Source organism: Eubalaena glacialis, chromosome 9 (genome assembly GCF_028564815.1).
Source record: "Eubalaena glacialis isolate mEubGla1 chromosome 9, mEubGla1.1.hap2.+ XY, whole genome shotgun sequence".
Lineage (NCBI taxonomy): Eukaryota > Metazoa > Chordata > Mammalia > Artiodactyla > Balaenidae > Eubalaena > Eubalaena glacialis.
In genome coordinates this window covers 43,029,498-43,045,446 of record NC_083724.1, presented here as the reverse complement: position 1 = coordinate 43,045,446, position 15,949 = coordinate 43,029,498, and the positions used below count along the sequence as shown (strand labels likewise).

The following is a 15,949-nucleotide window of genomic DNA, read 5'->3' as shown; positions in this document are numbered from 1 at the left end:
CCCCCCTGGAGTATCTGGCGCCCATGGGGGTGCTTAGGAAAGTTTGGTTAATTAATGACCGCTGGTTCAAACAAATGCAACAGAGCCCAGTCCAGGGTCTGGTGAAGATGTGGCTGGATGGGGGTGAGGGGTAATTTACTCCGCCATCTCCCAGTGCAGCCCAGAGAGAGGGGCTAGGGTCCGCGTTGGAGGACTGGAAAGCGCCTCATCAAGCGTGCAGAAGCACCAACGCAAGTTGGCAGGGGTAGCCTCCTCTCGCCGCCCAAGGTTCTCCGGTGGGCGCGCAGCCGAGCCGCCTGGCTGGTGCAATCTCCCGCGCGCCTTGCATTGATCAAAAAAGGGGTTGAAACAGTAAACGCGAGGAGGAGCAACTGCTCTCGAGTCTCGACTGGGGAGCACGACCAATGGGGATGCGAGCCCCGTTGCGCGAACCAATCAGCGCAGGGCCAGCGACAGCGCGGGCCAATGGGGGCGCCGGCTCGGCGCTGGAAGAAAGCAAGGAGTCGGCGCCGGCTGCAGACTTGCGCTGCCCACGCGATCGGTCCTTTCCAGCAGGCTCCCAGTTCCCGCTTCCGCACCATGGACTCCCTGATGCAGGTGGTCAACTTCGGGCCCGGGCCAGCCAAACTGCCGCGCTCCGTAAGTCCCCTCTAGCGCGCGCCGGCAGGGCGGTCCGGGCGGGAGCAGGCGCGTGGGTGGCTGTGCATCCCTGCACGGGGCTCCCGGATCCCCACCCCCTGCCCGGAGTTCCCCGAACGCTCTGCACTGGCGTGCACTCCCAGTTTAGGATCTATCGTGGGTGAGCCTCTAGAAGAATACATTGGGGAAGGAACTCGGCGAGGCTTGCTTGTGCAGCTGTCGCTGGCGCCGGCTACGGGTGCGCCGCGTGCAGAACTCGGCCGGCCGGGGAGTGCTGGCTCGCTGCGCTGCGCACCTGCAAACTCCGGCGCTGTGCCTTCAATCCGGCCGGGCCGGGGGCGCGGCGGAAAAGAAAAAGCTCTCAACTCTGCGTTCGCCTCGCTCCGCAGTGCTGCGAACCAGGCAGTGTTGAGTGGATGCGTGAATGGATACTGTGAATGAATGGTGAATGAGGACTGCGTTAACTGGAGGGAACTGCAAACTGGAGGCCCGCGCACGACCCCTCGGAAGCAGTGTTGCCTTTAGCCAGCACTTGGAAACATTGCTTTTCAGAAATGTAAATTTAGAAGCCTTCAGTCCAGGCCAGGCTTTCCCTCCTTGTCTCTCAGATACCCCACCCGTCCCTAAAGCCTTTTTTCTCCTCTCTGTTTCACGCGTAGATTTTTTTTTTTTTCAACTGGAGTGTCCCCTAAAGGCATTCTAATATTCAAATTCTGGTAGGCCTTGGGCTGCTAGCCCAGTTCGGTTCACTTTGTTCTGGAGCAAATGAATGACTGAATTCTCCCCTGGGCCATTACCAGACCTTTCGAGTGCAAGTGGAACTTACTCCCTGCCTTCCCAGCCCCCAGCCGGGTTCCGGCTCCTCCCCTAACCTCCAAAACCCACTCCCTCCACATCCATTCTCCCCTCCCACCGACCAAGCTGTGAAGGAGGCCAAGTCTCTACTGTGCCTTGGACGCGCTGACCCCTGCCGCTGCTGTTATATTTTTATTTTTCTAACCAGGATGACTCTGATGATATGTTGTAGCAACATGGGGCATAGCCAAGTGCTTTACAATTAGCTGCTGTTGAACTGAGTAGAATCTCCCTGGGACAGAGACTTCTCTGTGTTGTGATAAGAACAGAGAATCTTACAATTGTAGAAAGGAAAGGACATTTTGCTTTTCTGGGGGCAGCGCTCTTAGGAGCTGAGAGTACAGGGCTTCATTTTTTCTTAGTTATTGCGGTCTGTTTTAGGTGAGATTCCCTGCCAGAGCTGTGCAAACGTTTCCTCTACCCTCACCGTTTTTTCCCTCTCTGTGTTTTGGGGTCTTTTGCGCATTTGTTTCCTGTGTAATTTGTTCTGCATTTATTATAAAGGCAGTTGTTACCAGTAGTACAATTATTTATTATTTATTTTCCTGGGAGGATTTATGCCCTCCTATGTGCTCTCCAAGCTGGCGGTGGGGGGGCAGATGTTGCTATTTATGTGTCTTCTTGATTTAATTGAAGTATAAGGATTAGAGAAGCTTTGCAAACTTTTTTTGACTGTAACCACAATGAAAAATATATTTCACAAAATGAGCAAGTACCTGCACATAATTAAAACAAAAGGCTTATGAAATATTTAGCCTAATGACTACAACATGCACAATTTTGTATTCTACTCTGCTCTGGTCTATTCTAGTTCATTAAAAAATTAGTCATGATCCACAAAAGTGGTTGCATTCTGCAGTTTGAAAAAAATAAACTCCACTGGATTAGAGGGGTATGCTTTTTGGGTAGAAGTTTTTAAAACTTGTTATAATGATTTTGGTTATAAACTTTTATAGATGTCTTTTCAAGGAATACTATCTATGAGAGAAATACAGTCTGAACAGAAGTTCAAGGATGATTCTGTCAGAGACAGATGTTTGTATTTACTAAAGACAAGGATTTGCCAAAAGTTTGTTTGATCAGCCATTGCTAATGTGTCCAACAAAAACGATGACAAATTCTTGAACCTCTTTTTTTTGTCTCATTCTTTATTGTTAAAATGGTGTTTTTTCAGACAAGTTGCAATCCAGTTTAGATTATGTTTTTTTTTTTTTAATTTTAATTTTTCACTGCATTGGGTCTTTGTTGCTGCACGCAGGCTTTTCTCTAGTTTCAGTGAGCGGGGGCTGCTCTTCGTTGTGGTGTGTGGGCTTCTCATTGCGGTGGCTTCTCTTGTTGCGGAGCACAGGCTCCAGGTGCGCGGGCTTCAGTAGTTGTGGCATGAGGGCTCTGTAGGTGTGGCTTGCAGGCTCTAGAGCGCAGGCTCAGTAGTTGTGGCGCACGGGCTTAGTTGCTCCGCGGCATGTGGGATCTTCCCGGACCAGGGCTCGAACCCGTGTCCCCTGCATTGGCAGGCGGATTCTTAACCACTGCGCCACCAGGGAAGCCCTAGATTATGTTTTATGAGGTCTTTAGCCTGTATCTTTTAAGGGAACCTCCTTTGATGGCAGGATGCTTCTACAGAGGGTTTATCTCACCTATTTTGTGTACAGTTTTAGAGCATTTCTTTCTCTCTTTTTACTTTATGGCAGGTCGCTCATACACAAAGGTAGAGAGGGAATAATATAACTAAATTCATGGACCCATCCAAAATTTAACAACTAAGGACATTTTGCCAATCTTGTTTCAGCGCTCCCTCCCCCATACCCTCTTTCTCCCCTTCTGCCCCTGGATAATTTTAAAGCCAATCACAGATATCATGTCATTTCACTCGTAAACAATGCAGCATGCATCTCTGATAAGGGCTTTCTATTCTTCTTACTGAAGTGTGTATATCTATCTATCTATCTATCTACATATATCTATGTAGATATATGTATGAAATATGTGTTTTTCTTTCAGTGTGTAGTAATTTGCATTTTACTTGCCTTTGGGAAGAAAACAATGAGGCACCTCCCTAGTAAGTGAGCTATGTGTTTGGGGGTGGGGGTAGGGAATGAGCCTTGCCCCCCCACCCCCCGTTTCCTGGCACTGGAAGATTGGCCATAAGATGGGTCCCACCTGTCCAGTTGTCCTTGTAAGGCAGAACGTGGTCATGGGATTGCAGTGATCTTACAAGATGGGTCAAGGGGCTGGACAGGGGCATACAGCTAAGTACCTCTGGAGCCACAGCTGAGATTCCTCACCTGCAAATTGGGGATGAGAATATCACCTTCAGGGCTGTTGTTGAGGGGAGAGATCAGTACATCAGTACCCATGACGAACCTTAATTCACAGCAGGTGCTTCCTAATTCCTGCCCACCCCACCCATCCCAGCAGACCAAAAAGATGGAAAATTGAGTTATCAGTTTAACTTGGGCCTAATTGACTTTTTTGTTGTCCCCCAGAACTTTATGCTTTTTGTGCCTTTGCTGTCAGAGTGCAAATGCAATTGTGGAAGGGACATTTTTCTAGGGAACTAGACTTTTCCCAAAGGTCTGAAGTTGACAGTTAAAGAATTGTTATCAGAAAACTTCTATACTTGATCTTTTTTTAAGTCCAAGTGAGTTTTTATCTCTAAGTAAATTCATGCCTTTGGAAAAACTGTCGTAGCATCAGTCACGTTGCATAATTTCACTCTCAACTTGAGTGTAAGTTGCATCATCAGGGCTCTGTGGGGATAGGGGGAGGACGAGGATTGGCTGTGGGCAGGGACATAAGCTTCCTCACAGGCCTGGTGGGTGGATCCTCTCCCCTGTGCCTCCCCCACTGCAGTTTGTATGTCCGGAGTTGTGCACAGCATATTGAAATCATCTTAAATTTTCTTTTATTTTTTTTCTAGGTATTGTCAGAGATACAAAAAGAGTTATTAGACTACAAAGGAGTTGGGATTAGTGTTCTTGGTAAGATTTACTTTTGGATTCTGTGACTGTCCAGGATTCAAAGGGAACCAATTAAAATGCATCATCAAGCCTAGAATTTCTACTGGGTCTTCCTGTAGGCCTTTGTAGATATATTTTTGTAGATATATTTTTAAATTTTAGTAACTTCCATAGCATGTTTTGATCGAAGCAATTTTGAAAGCAACATAAATGCTGGTGAGGGATTTATACGTCTCAGCTTACTGTTGCATCATTGGTTTTTGCTATGCATAGGATCTGAGATCAAAAGATCCTGTACATTTGCATTAACAGTGCCCAAACGTTTATAAAATAGCTTCACATTCATTTTACAGTTTTTGCTGTTCTTAAACATGAGCTCATTAATGTTTAAAAGTACCCAAGCCTTTTTTTGAAGATCTTGCATGTTAATAATTTCATGAAGTTTCTTTGAGTTCTAAAATTTACTTTTTTTTAAATTTAATTTTCTTTTTCTTTTTTGATATTTCCAAAGACTACAGACTATTAAGAGATGGTAGGTTTAACTGTGTGCTCATTGCTATAAAGTTTTGTTCCTGTGGATCTGGCACATGCCCCTAGATTTCTGTGAAGTGAGAGCACAGTGTGGAATTTTGTGCTGTTGTCCTAAGGGCAGCCTTTGCACACAATTCCTGTTTGTGAGAAAGATGTGAGTAATCAGAGACCAAAGGATAAATTAGTAAATGGCTCATTCAGTGAATATTGCCACTTTTGAAAAATCATTCTGCTGTGACAATAAGGTTAAAATGTTTGCAGTTTGAAAATCAATTTGGATTTTCCCTTAAAGTAAGTGTGGCCCACGATTTGAATGGAAAATAACTGACGTTTCCCTTTGTTATTTGATTTGCAAATTTTGTGGTTACAGCTACAGTTAACTTTGGTTGCTTTGGTTTTGAACTGGAATTTTTTTTCTTGTTTATCTTTCTTTCCACAGAAATGAGCCACAGGTCATCAGATTTCTCTAAGATTATTAACAACACAGAGAACCTTGTGCGGGAATTATTGTAAGTTTAAAATTTTAAAGACAAAATTGTGTTACTCTTGTTTGGTAATCCATATACGTGGGTGTCTGTTGCATTATTTTCTAGACTCTGCTGTGTGTTCAGAATATTCCATTCTTACAAATAATCTTGTTAAGATTCTCCCAAATTCACTAGATCAGTACATAATGCTTTTTATTTGTTCCTCATCCTGCATTTGTATGTTTATTTTTGTTTTATGTGGTTTTTCCAAAGATTTGAAATCATTGTATCTGGGAAAGATCTTTTTAGCACTGTGGAAGTTAAACTGGCTTAAAAGGGATTTAAATGACAAAGAAGTGGTCATCTTTGTCAGCATAGTTAACTATAACTTAGTTCACTGGCTCTTAAAGTATTGCCTCATACAACCTGTCAGAATCAACTCGTGGGGGAAGTATTAAAAAATTCAAGTGCTGGGCCCCATCCAGACCTGTTGAATCAGAGCCTTTGTAGAAACTTCATTTTTAACAGGCTCTTTGGGCAATTTTAAGGGTTCTGAACTCTGGGAACTGCTTCTCAAATGAACTTTCCTAGTTATCTGCACTGCTTTTCTTACCCAGAGGAAACTGTGTTCTTAAATAGATTGCTGCTTAAAGGAGAGGTTTTATATATTATATAAATATATTCACATAGACATATGAATACGGTCATCTTGAAAACAAAACATTGTGTTTTTTTTTTCTGCTCACAAAACTAGTGAATGTTCATGGTGGAAAGTTTAGGGAAAAAACAAACTCACAAAATCAACCATAATTATCCATAACCCCACCAGTCAGGCGTAATCACTGTTAACGTTTTAGGGTCCATCCTCGCATTATTTCATTAACAAAATTGGAATTATACTAATTATTTAATAACTTTCCCTTTAAATTGCATTGATAAAATGCTTCAGATGGGGCGGGCTTGGTGACATTTTTGTGAGGAGCCCTCGAAACCCGTGCTAATGTCCGTGTTTGGAGCTGGTAATCATCTGCTTGGCTTAGCATGCCAGGGCTGCCTGCTGGGTCCCTGTCATGTTCACAGAACAATCGCATCCTTCATGGGGTGGGTACTTGGAATGTTGGCGCAAGAGATGTGGCATTTGACTCACACGCCTGTGAGCCTTTCCAGCTTGAACTTCCGGTTCAATTTATGGGCTGATTTCTTTGTACCCCTGTACCTAGACCTCTGTCTGGTGTCCTTCCATCCAGTTCTTGGCCTTGTTCACTGCCCTGCATCTGAATAACATAAACCAGGAACGCTGCCTTGGGCTGCCATCCTCCCAGCTGCTGAGAACCTCATGGTTAGAGTCTCCTGAGACCTGTCTGCATGCTTTGCTAGCCTCCTGAGCCCTGGATATAGGCAGGCACGGTTCAAAACCAGATATATGCACACCATCCCTCGTGTTGGCGAGACCAAGACCCTCTCACATTGCCCTGCCCTTCAGTGCTTTCCTTACACCTCTGTGCTGGAGCTTTGTCCCTTGGCCGTCTGCCTTCTGTGTAACCTGTTCCCAAGCTCTGACATTGCTCAAAGGCTTGGGTCCAGTTTCCCTGGCCTGAGCTGGCCTTACCCTACTGCCTGTAGCCATGCCAATCATCATCTTAATTTTCCATGTTGCAATCAAATATTTTTGCTGTTAATCTTGATATACATTGGGTAGGTGATACATGCTTAGGTCTAAAGGATTATCAAAGATCCTTCTCCAGTGTCCACCTGGTTCATAGCATGGACCAGCACATATATACTTTTAGGACTTTTGGTTGCAAGTGACAGAAGCCCAACTCTTGGCTTACGCAAAAAAAAAAAGAAAGGAATGTATTATCTCATATAACAGAAAAGTGCAGGAGTGATTTAGGAGCTCACATGATGTCAGGAAGGTCTTTTTCTCCATCTCCTGGCTCTGCTTTTTTGTGTGTTGGCTTCACCAGATGGCCACCAGTGGTTGCAGGTTTAGCTCCTACGAGTTCTTTCTTTCCCTCAATAGAAACAGCTCCTCTTTTCTAGAAGTCTGGATCCAGGTCTCAGAACCAAACCCCACTGGCCAGCTTGGGTCACGTGCTCATCCCCTGGAGCTGGGATTGGCCACCCTTGAAGCAGGTGGACCGAGAGTGGCAGCCGATGCTTCCCTAAAGGAACAGCAGGGTGTTACTAGCTCTGTCCAAAGAGTAACCATAGGCTTCCACCACAGGGCCCAGTAAATATCTGTGCACAGAATTGAGTAGATAAATGACTGGGTTGGGGAAGGCAGAGATGGGGCTTGACCATCGTTCTTGTAGTATATCCACCCCAGGGTAAAGTGCTGGAAGAGCATCACTCATTCTCAACTTTTGACCCTGTTTACTGTCACCTCTGCTTCTGCCCAGAGCCGTTCCAGACAACTACAAGGTGATTTTTGTACAAGGAGGTGGGTGTGGCCAGTTCAGTGCTGTCCCCTTAAACCTGATTGGCCTGAAAGCAGGAAGGTGTGCCGACTATGTGGTGACGGGATCCTGGTCAGCTAAGGCCGCGGAAGAAGCCAAGAAGTTTGGGACTGTGAATATTGTCCACCCCAAACTTGGGAGTTACACGAGTAAGTGCTGGGAGCTGAGCTGGACAGTGAAATGCTGGCTGGCAGGTGGTCCCTCCTCAGCTAGCAGGTCACCCCTGCCCCGGGCAATTCTTTCGTCCCCTTGTCAGTAGTTAGTTTGATACCATTTAGATTGGCTGCCTGTTCCTGTTAAGATTACTAACTGGCTGCTGCAGAAAGAGTATGCCTAGGCTGCTGACTTAGCTGCAAAGCCCAGGGGCTGGTTTGGCTTTAGGTATGGCTTGATCAAGGGCCGCCTACAGTGTGTCCCGGTTCTGGTGTCTTTCCCTGTCTCCTCCACAGTCAGGAAAGCTGCCCCCTCCTTTTTAGAAGATGGCTGCAGCTGCTCCTGACCTTATATTCTCCCACGTTTCAATGCCTTTGCTCACGCTTTCCCAGTAACAGTCTCATGTCTCCTGTGTCCCATTCCGAGTCAGTCAAGCGGCCTTGCCTGAGTTGCATTGTACCTTCGGGGCTGTGGGTGGAATTGGTTCTACTGGAACTACATGGGCTGAGAGTGGCGGAGGCTGACGCCTACAGGAGACTGTCAGTGGACATAGGATGGATGGATACTGGGCAACAAGGAAAAAACCCAAATACTCACCACGCCATTCTTGAAGATTATTTGCCCCCAGTAACAGTCAAAGGGGTGGGATGGGTCATCCCTTTAGGCTGTTGGTGGTGATTGTAATGTAAGATGGATAGGGTGCTTTCACTTGTGAATGCTCTGGGATCTGTCTTCCCCTGCTAGGGGAGGGGCGTCATTCCTGGTTGCCTCCTATCTCCCTAAGGAAAAAGGGGAGGAAACGTGTGGAGTCCCCAACTTGTCTCCTGTGATAGAAATTCCAGATCCGAGCACCTGGAACCTCAGCCCGGATGCCTCCTATGTGTATTACTGCGCCAATGAGACCGTGCACGGAGTGGAGTTTGACTTTATCCCTGATGTCAAGGGAGCAGTGTTGGTCTGCGACATGTCCTCAAACTTCCTGTCCAAGCCAGTGGATGTTTCCAAGGTAGAGTGTAAAAGAGGCCTGCGCCAGCGGGGGGCGGGGCGGGGGGGAACCAGCCTCTCGGTTTCTCTAAGGACATTTTAATATATACCAGAATGGGGAAAGGCCGACACTGTTGGTTGTCAGGATGTTTACATCCTGACATTCCCAGCCCTGTGTTAATCGTCGTCTCCCAGGGGTCCCACTTGAGTCCTTGGGGAATTCATCTGCCTCTGAGAGTGGCGCTTAGAAAATCCTTTTGTCAACATCTTGGGAGTTACTTGCTGTCATCAAGGAAAGATGTGCATTATCCAAGCTTGGGGGGTTATGAAGGAGCCCCACCTTGCTTTGTACCCAGCTTAGCTCCAAGAGCGTGGACATGGCATGTAGGTTTCTGAGCAGCTCCCCAGGGTGGGCACTGGGAGCAGTGCCCCAGGTGCATGCCATGGAAGGTATGATAGCTGTAAGGAATTTAAAACAAACTGACTAAGAAGTAGTCTGCCTTTTAAAAAGTTGTGGTAAAGTATACTTACCATAACTTTACCATTTTAACTATTTTTAAGCGTACAGTTCAGTGGCATTAAGTACACACACACTGTTGTGCAGCCATCACCACCATCCATCTCCAGAACTTTTTCTTCCCAAACTGAAACTCTGTCCCCATTAAACAATAACCACAGTCCTCCCTCCCCCCAGCTCCTGGCAACCACCATCCTACTTTTTTTTTTGGTCTCTGTGAATTTGACTGTTCTAGATAACCTCATGTAAGTGGAATCATGCAATATTTGTCCTTTTCTGTCTGGCTTATTTCACTTAGCATAATGTCCTCAGGGTTCGCCCATGTGGTAGCATGTCAGAACTTCATTTCTTTTTAAGGCTGAGTAATACTCTGTTGTATGGATGTACACATTTTGTTTATAGCCTGCTTTTTATTTTCACTCACCATGCACTGGCAATTCTAAACAATGTCAACTATAAAAAACTCCCTGTCGAGCCACACTGTTCCCCCCTCCTCCCACTTGGGGTGCCACTGAATTTTCCTACAGGTTTCATGGGGAGACATGGAAGAGGGTTCTACATCTTACACGAAAAAATTTCCCAAAGTATCTTTAAACATCTTTTTTTTTCTAAAATTTCTTCTCTCTCAGGCAGCTTGTCCCATTATTTCTCAGTATCTTCTGATTATCCCTTTATACAAATATAAATGGATAAAAAAATTGATTTCTTTAGGTTACCAAGGACAGCAGCCTTATTTTAAAGATGGGCTTGGACGTAGAAAAGAGGTATACTAGAGTGAATACGAATAGATACAAGGTCTCCACAGTGATGGATTTGGGCTGGCCCCTCCCTGGAGAGAAGGATCAGACAGATTTGTAATCTGCAGGCTCTGAACTCTTGAGTATCGATTTGCTGTCCCGGATAGAGATTCCTTTAGAGGAGGGAATGCACTCCAAACAGGATTAAAATAGAGTCACTTCCTCATAAAAATTGTGCTTTGGAAGGAGATTGGGAAGTTTGACTACATTTATGAAAAATGACCCAGTGCATCTAGAACAGCAGGCTTTCTCTTTTGCAGTTTGGTGTGATTTTTGCTGGTGCCCAGAAGAACGTTGGCTCTGCAGGGGTCACGGTGGTGATCGTCCGAGATGACCTGCTGGGGTTCGCCCTCAGAGAGTGCCCCTCGGTCCTGGATTACAAAGTGCAGGCCGGAAATAACTCCCTGTATAACACACCTCCCTGCTTCAGGTAACTCCGGGGTATGGCTTGGGGACCAGTGAGGAGGTCTCAGTATTCCCATCAATACTAGTTGACTTTTTAAAGTAGGGCATGATGCCACGAATCAGTGATCTAATAGCCCAGATATCCTATTAGGATTCTCTGCCCAGCTCACTTCTCCCTTGTCCCCTGCTGTGCACTGTTTGATCAGCTTTCCTTGCCTTTCTTTTGGGGTGTTTTTGTTTGATCTTGGTAGCCTTGGTGGTTCACCATTAACCGAAAAGCTTTCTGCACATGAAGTGTCATGCTTGCATCTCAAACAACCAGTGCGGCTTTGGAGAAGGACTTTCAGAGGCCAGGCTACTGGTTTTTTTCTTTCCTTACTGGATCTGCTTGAAGCTGGCTGCCTGCTATCTAACACACTGGCTGGAACAAACACCTCTCTGGTTTTTCACCCAGTCTGCAGGGGTCCTGTTAGCCTGGCTTCCCGTTATCCGAGTGAGAGGCTGCATTACAGCACTTTTGGGGAGAGTAAGGCTACCCCACCGTACAGTCTTTTAACTCCCAGACTCAGCTAGTTTGTGAAAATCTTTGTGACACCTAGGATTTAGCAATTGCCTGAGAGATTTTACTACTAACAAGCTGTGTGACCTTGGGCAAGTTGCTTAACCTATCTGTGCAGCAGGTGTCTCCAGGAGTAATTGGTTGCTGTGAGGATTGAATGATTAATACATATGTATAAAATGTGCTTGGTGAGTGCCTGGCTCTCAGTGACTTATACATGTTAGCTTCTGTATTATTATTGTGGTTTCTGTTTTATCCCCAGCCTTAGCAGCGGGGATAAAAGAGCCAGAGTTTATAGATTATCTTATCTTTCCAGGGCAGCTATGATGTAAAATAGTCATGTGTATGACCCTCTTAATCTCCCAAGCACCTTAGGAGGTGGGTACTCTTATTACTATTCCCATTTTGCAAGTGAAGAAGCCAAAGCCATACTCCAAGAAGTGGCATAGCCGGGGTTTGAACCCAGGCAGTCTGGCTTGAGAGCCCAGGTATGCACAGCCTGTATCTTTGTGCTCTTCACAAGCAAAACTCTCAGTGTGGGTTTGTGCTGGAAAGATCCCATCTCTGGGGAACGGTTGGCTGCTGGGAGTCCAGCTCTCTGAGTCTCCCGGGTTTTCCAGGGATGGTAGAAGTTCTCTTAAAAGAGCGGATGAAGAGGGGCTCAGGCTGGTACAGGCTGCGGCTCCGTGGGGTTGGGGCTTTGTTAGAGGTCTCCCTCTGAGGTGCTGCCTGCAGGAAATTTCTTCCACATAGTTTACCTTAGGAAGAAAGGAGCTTTTTCCAAAGCTAGAATTCTGATGGAAATGTTTGCTGGTTTTCTGTGCGGCTCACATGGGCCGGCGCAGCTCCGCGCTGTGTGTCCCCTGCTTTCCTCAGGGTGCGGAGGGTTCCAGTGCTTGCTCTCCTGGTCACCTGTCGATCCCACGCTGTTTCACCCCGGTTGAAAGTGCTTCTGAAGTGCCTGGTAGGGACTGGGGGGCACGGCTGAACCTGTCTCACCTGCCCGTCTTATCTCTGGGGTTTCTGGCAGTGGGAAAACCCGTGACCACCGGCCAACTGGGAAAGGAGCACTGCCGTGCTGAGCGGTGCAGGGCGGCTGGGGAGCCTGAGTGCAGGGCCCCTGGAGAAGGAGCTTCGGCTCCAGGCTGCGAGGTGGCAGGAGGTGGCGGGAGGCGTCTGTCCTTACCTGTTAGGACGTGCAGCCAGGGCCTGGCTTGCGGGCAGGTGAGTCTTTCCAGGGGGGCAGAGGCCACCACAGCTCCGCGAGTGAGACGGTGGGAGAAGGGAGGGAGAGCCCTGGCCCTGAAATGGGGCCTGAAACGGGGCTGGCGGTTCTGGTCAGAGCACAGGCTGGAGGAGCAGGGGAGCTGTCCTGCCCTCTGGCACCTTCTCCATGAGTGACCTGGAAGAACATTTTTAAAAACTCTTATGGATATGTGTTAAGATGCAGTCGGTTAATATTAGAGTGAAAAATCAGCAGAAACAGTGAGAAAGCAGGTCAGTCTGTCTAGTGGGAGATAAAAAGGTCTGGAGTCAGACCTGGCGGGCACTGAGAGAAAGTCCTCCTGTGAGTGACTCAGAGAGGGTCACTCCCCTACCAGCCCCTGTGCAGGCCTCTGCCCCAGGCCCTGACCGGTCGGGTCAGCTGGCCAACCTGGGCACCTGGGGGTGGGGCACAGGCTGGGGCAGGGCAGATACTCCCCGCCCAGAGCCTTCCTGCCCGAAGAGTGGGCTCAGCCAGACACCCAGAAACAAGGGTGGGAAGGGGGCGAAGTTTCCTCTCCAGACAGATCAGAAGAGTCAACACTGAGATCATCTCGGGGCAGGATCGCTAATAGTATTTGATCAGAATCTTATAAACGTGGAGGACCAAAGAGAATGGGTTAAAGGTATTCTGACCCAAGACACCCCTTGGTGTCTTGCTTTCTTTTACCCCGAAAGAAAAGGAAAAAAGTAAGTCTGGGGGCTTCCCTGGTGGCACAGTGGTTAAGAATCTGCCTGCCAATGCAGGGGACACAGGGTCGAGCCCTGGTCCGGGAAGATCCCACATGTCGTGGAGCAACTAAGCCCGTGAGCCACAACTACTGAAGCCCGTGCTCCTGGAGCCTGTGTTCCGCAATGAGAGAAGCCACCGCAGTGAGAAGCCCTGGGCAACTAGAGAAAGCCCGTGCACAGCCACGGAAGACCCAACGCAGCCAAAAAATAAATAAATAAATAAAACAAATCTATTTTTAAAAAATTTAAAAAAAAAGAAAAAAGTAAGTCTGTATAATTGAGTAGTTACCCTAAATCTATGACTTGAAAAACTTAGATTTCATTTGGGGGTACTTCAGCTTTCAGGATTAGAAACTTGTAGCTCAGGCAGTGAGAACAAGCAGTGCATGGGGAGAGGAAGCTTTGTGCAGAACACCATCCCCAGGCCCTGGATGTAAGGGGACAAGGCGCCCAGAACACTGCAACTTTGTATCACATGGAAGTCCTTGAAAGTGTCCCGTGTTTGAAAAGAAGCTCTTTTTTTTTCTTTTAAACTCGGAGCCAAGTGACCACAGGCCCTGGGCGGTTTGAACTGAGCCTTCCTGTAGTTGCCTGTAGCCCTGAGCAGTGAATTGGGGTGGAATAAAGGACCGCGTGGGCGTTCTGTTTAACCCTTTAGTGGAACGCACTAAGCCCAGTTCATGGACAAGCAAACGGATGCCTAAACTTCCCTTCTAAGCCCACAAGACATTTATATTTACCACGACTAACTAGCTGTAGTGTGAGGTAAAGTAACTAATAAGAAACAAAATGACCCCACTGACCCAGGCCGCCTTACTTATCAGCATAGGAGTTTGGGCTGCCAAGGGGGCCTAGTTCTTCAGAGCAGCCAGGGAGAGTTTCCCAGGGAACTTTCTGGTGTGCTTTTCTAATCTCTAGTGCCCACAGAGTATTTCATGTTGCCTTAAAAAATTAACACATGGTCTTGGCAAAGATTCCTGAGGCAAGCAGAGCCTGCGGGGTAACCATTGTTAACTGCTTGCTGTGTAGGGCATATGCAAACAGAGCCATATGTTTAATTATGCAGATGGAACTTTATCATATAGGCTGTTCTGTGAATCCTTTTTTCTATCCAGCAATGTACTGAGAACACTGCCATGTCAGCTCAGACGCCTGCCTTTTTTCCCCCTTTGAACTGCTGAGTGATATTCCAGAGAATGGATCTGCTGTGATTCATGTAGTCATTTAGCGCGCAGGCTGAGACAGTGTACCTGCCCTGTGTGGGGCGGGGGCATTGTAGAAGTGAAGCCGTGCATCAGTTAAAAGTTAACCATGGTGAGTGGGGACCAGGTTTCAAAGCTGCATAAGCATTTTAGGGCCCCTGTGAAGGTTTTGGATTGTACGGGGGTAGCAGCATGAGTTTTGAAGGTTTCGGATTGAAGGTTTTGAAGGTTTCGGATTGTACGGGGGTAGCAGCATGAGTTAATAATGCATCGGAAGCTCCAGTTGACTCACAAGGCCGGACATCCTTCCACTCCAGGGGCATCTGGTCTCTAGGAGAGCCTGCTTCCTCTGAGCCCCCTACTTCGCGCTGAGGCTTTGTAGACCGAGGCTAAAGGTACTGGTTCTGGGCAGCGTGTAAAATGGGTGGGCTTTCTGCTGACTGTGCCTGCTCGGATCTCATTAAGATGAGCCAGAGAGCGTGAGCAGTGAGTCTGGGCATAGGGGTGAGTCACACACCAAGAGGGAAGTGTGTTGGTGCTGAGGTCTGGCTGGGACTGTGGACCTGGCCTGAGCCTTTGCTACAGCCTTGATTTGATGAATCAAATAGCAGCAGCTTGGGAGCCCTGGGGTAACAGAGCTGCAGGTAGAAGTGAAGCTCGGCTTCCAAAAAGTGCTGTTGAGCAGGCAGGCACCCGCAGGTGGCTCGGTGTGTTGGGATCGTGTGGCAGGGTGTGTTTCTGTGGTCTGTGGGGGAGTGAGCAGTTTGGGGTTAGATGGAAATTCGAGAGCACCTTACGGAAGAGAGAAGTGGGAGGGCGGCACCGCATCTGGAACACATGCCTACACGTCCACACACGCGCATGTGTGCTGTGATGCCCCTGTAGCGGCTGCTCTTGGCAGCTGTGTCTGTGTAGCTTGGTGCCAGCCTGGCTGCCCCGCTGGCAGGTGAGAGAGTGGGTGAGGGTCCTGGAGCCCCTAGTAAACCAGAGGCCTTTGCTACTGTGAAAAGAGCTGGGGCTTTGGAGTCAGACCAACTGGGGTTGGAATCCTGGCTTTCTCAGCCACTTATTAGATGACTGTAGCCAAGTTAAGATGTCTGAGCCTGTTTCCTCATCTGTAAAGTGGGATAATGGCAGCTCTGGCCTCGGATTTTTTTGATCAATAAAAGGGAGAGTCCTGGACCGCTGAATAGTCCTTGCCTTTTCTTACTTTCTTCTTTCTCCTTTGCCCTTCTGATTTCGCAGTCTTTATCCAGAGAGCTCCAGCCGAGGCTGTAAATTATTCAGAGGCTGTTTTCTGCTTTGAGCTCCCTCGCTGCTGCCCCCAGCTGCCATTTCTCCTTCCTCCCAGGGCTGTCTGGGGAGCCAGGCCGGGGAGGCTTCCACAGGGGCTATCGCATGGCTCTGGATGCTGGCTGCTCCCTGC

General features: G+C 47.6%; 1 protein-coding gene across 1 annotated transcript in view; it reads left to right on the top strand.

Moving 5' to 3' along the window:
- Positions 1 to 473: 473 nt before the first annotated feature.
- The window catches only part of PSAT1 (phosphoserine aminotransferase 1), a 29,885-nt gene continuing 14,409 nt past the window's right edge, over positions 474 to 15,949 (top strand). Inside the window, exons 1-6 of the mRNA XM_061201168.1 lie at positions 474 to 639; positions 4,415 to 4,475; positions 5,425 to 5,494; positions 7,855 to 8,060; positions 8,898 to 9,070; positions 10,623 to 10,792. Of these exons, the coding sequence (XP_061057151.1) occupies positions 580 to 639; positions 4,415 to 4,475; positions 5,425 to 5,494; positions 7,855 to 8,060; positions 8,898 to 9,070; positions 10,623 to 10,792 (740 nt within the window). The 5' untranslated portion in view covers positions 474 to 579. The remainder of the gene's footprint in view (positions 640 to 4,414; positions 4,476 to 5,424; positions 5,495 to 7,854; positions 8,061 to 8,897; positions 9,071 to 10,622; positions 10,793 to 15,949) is intronic.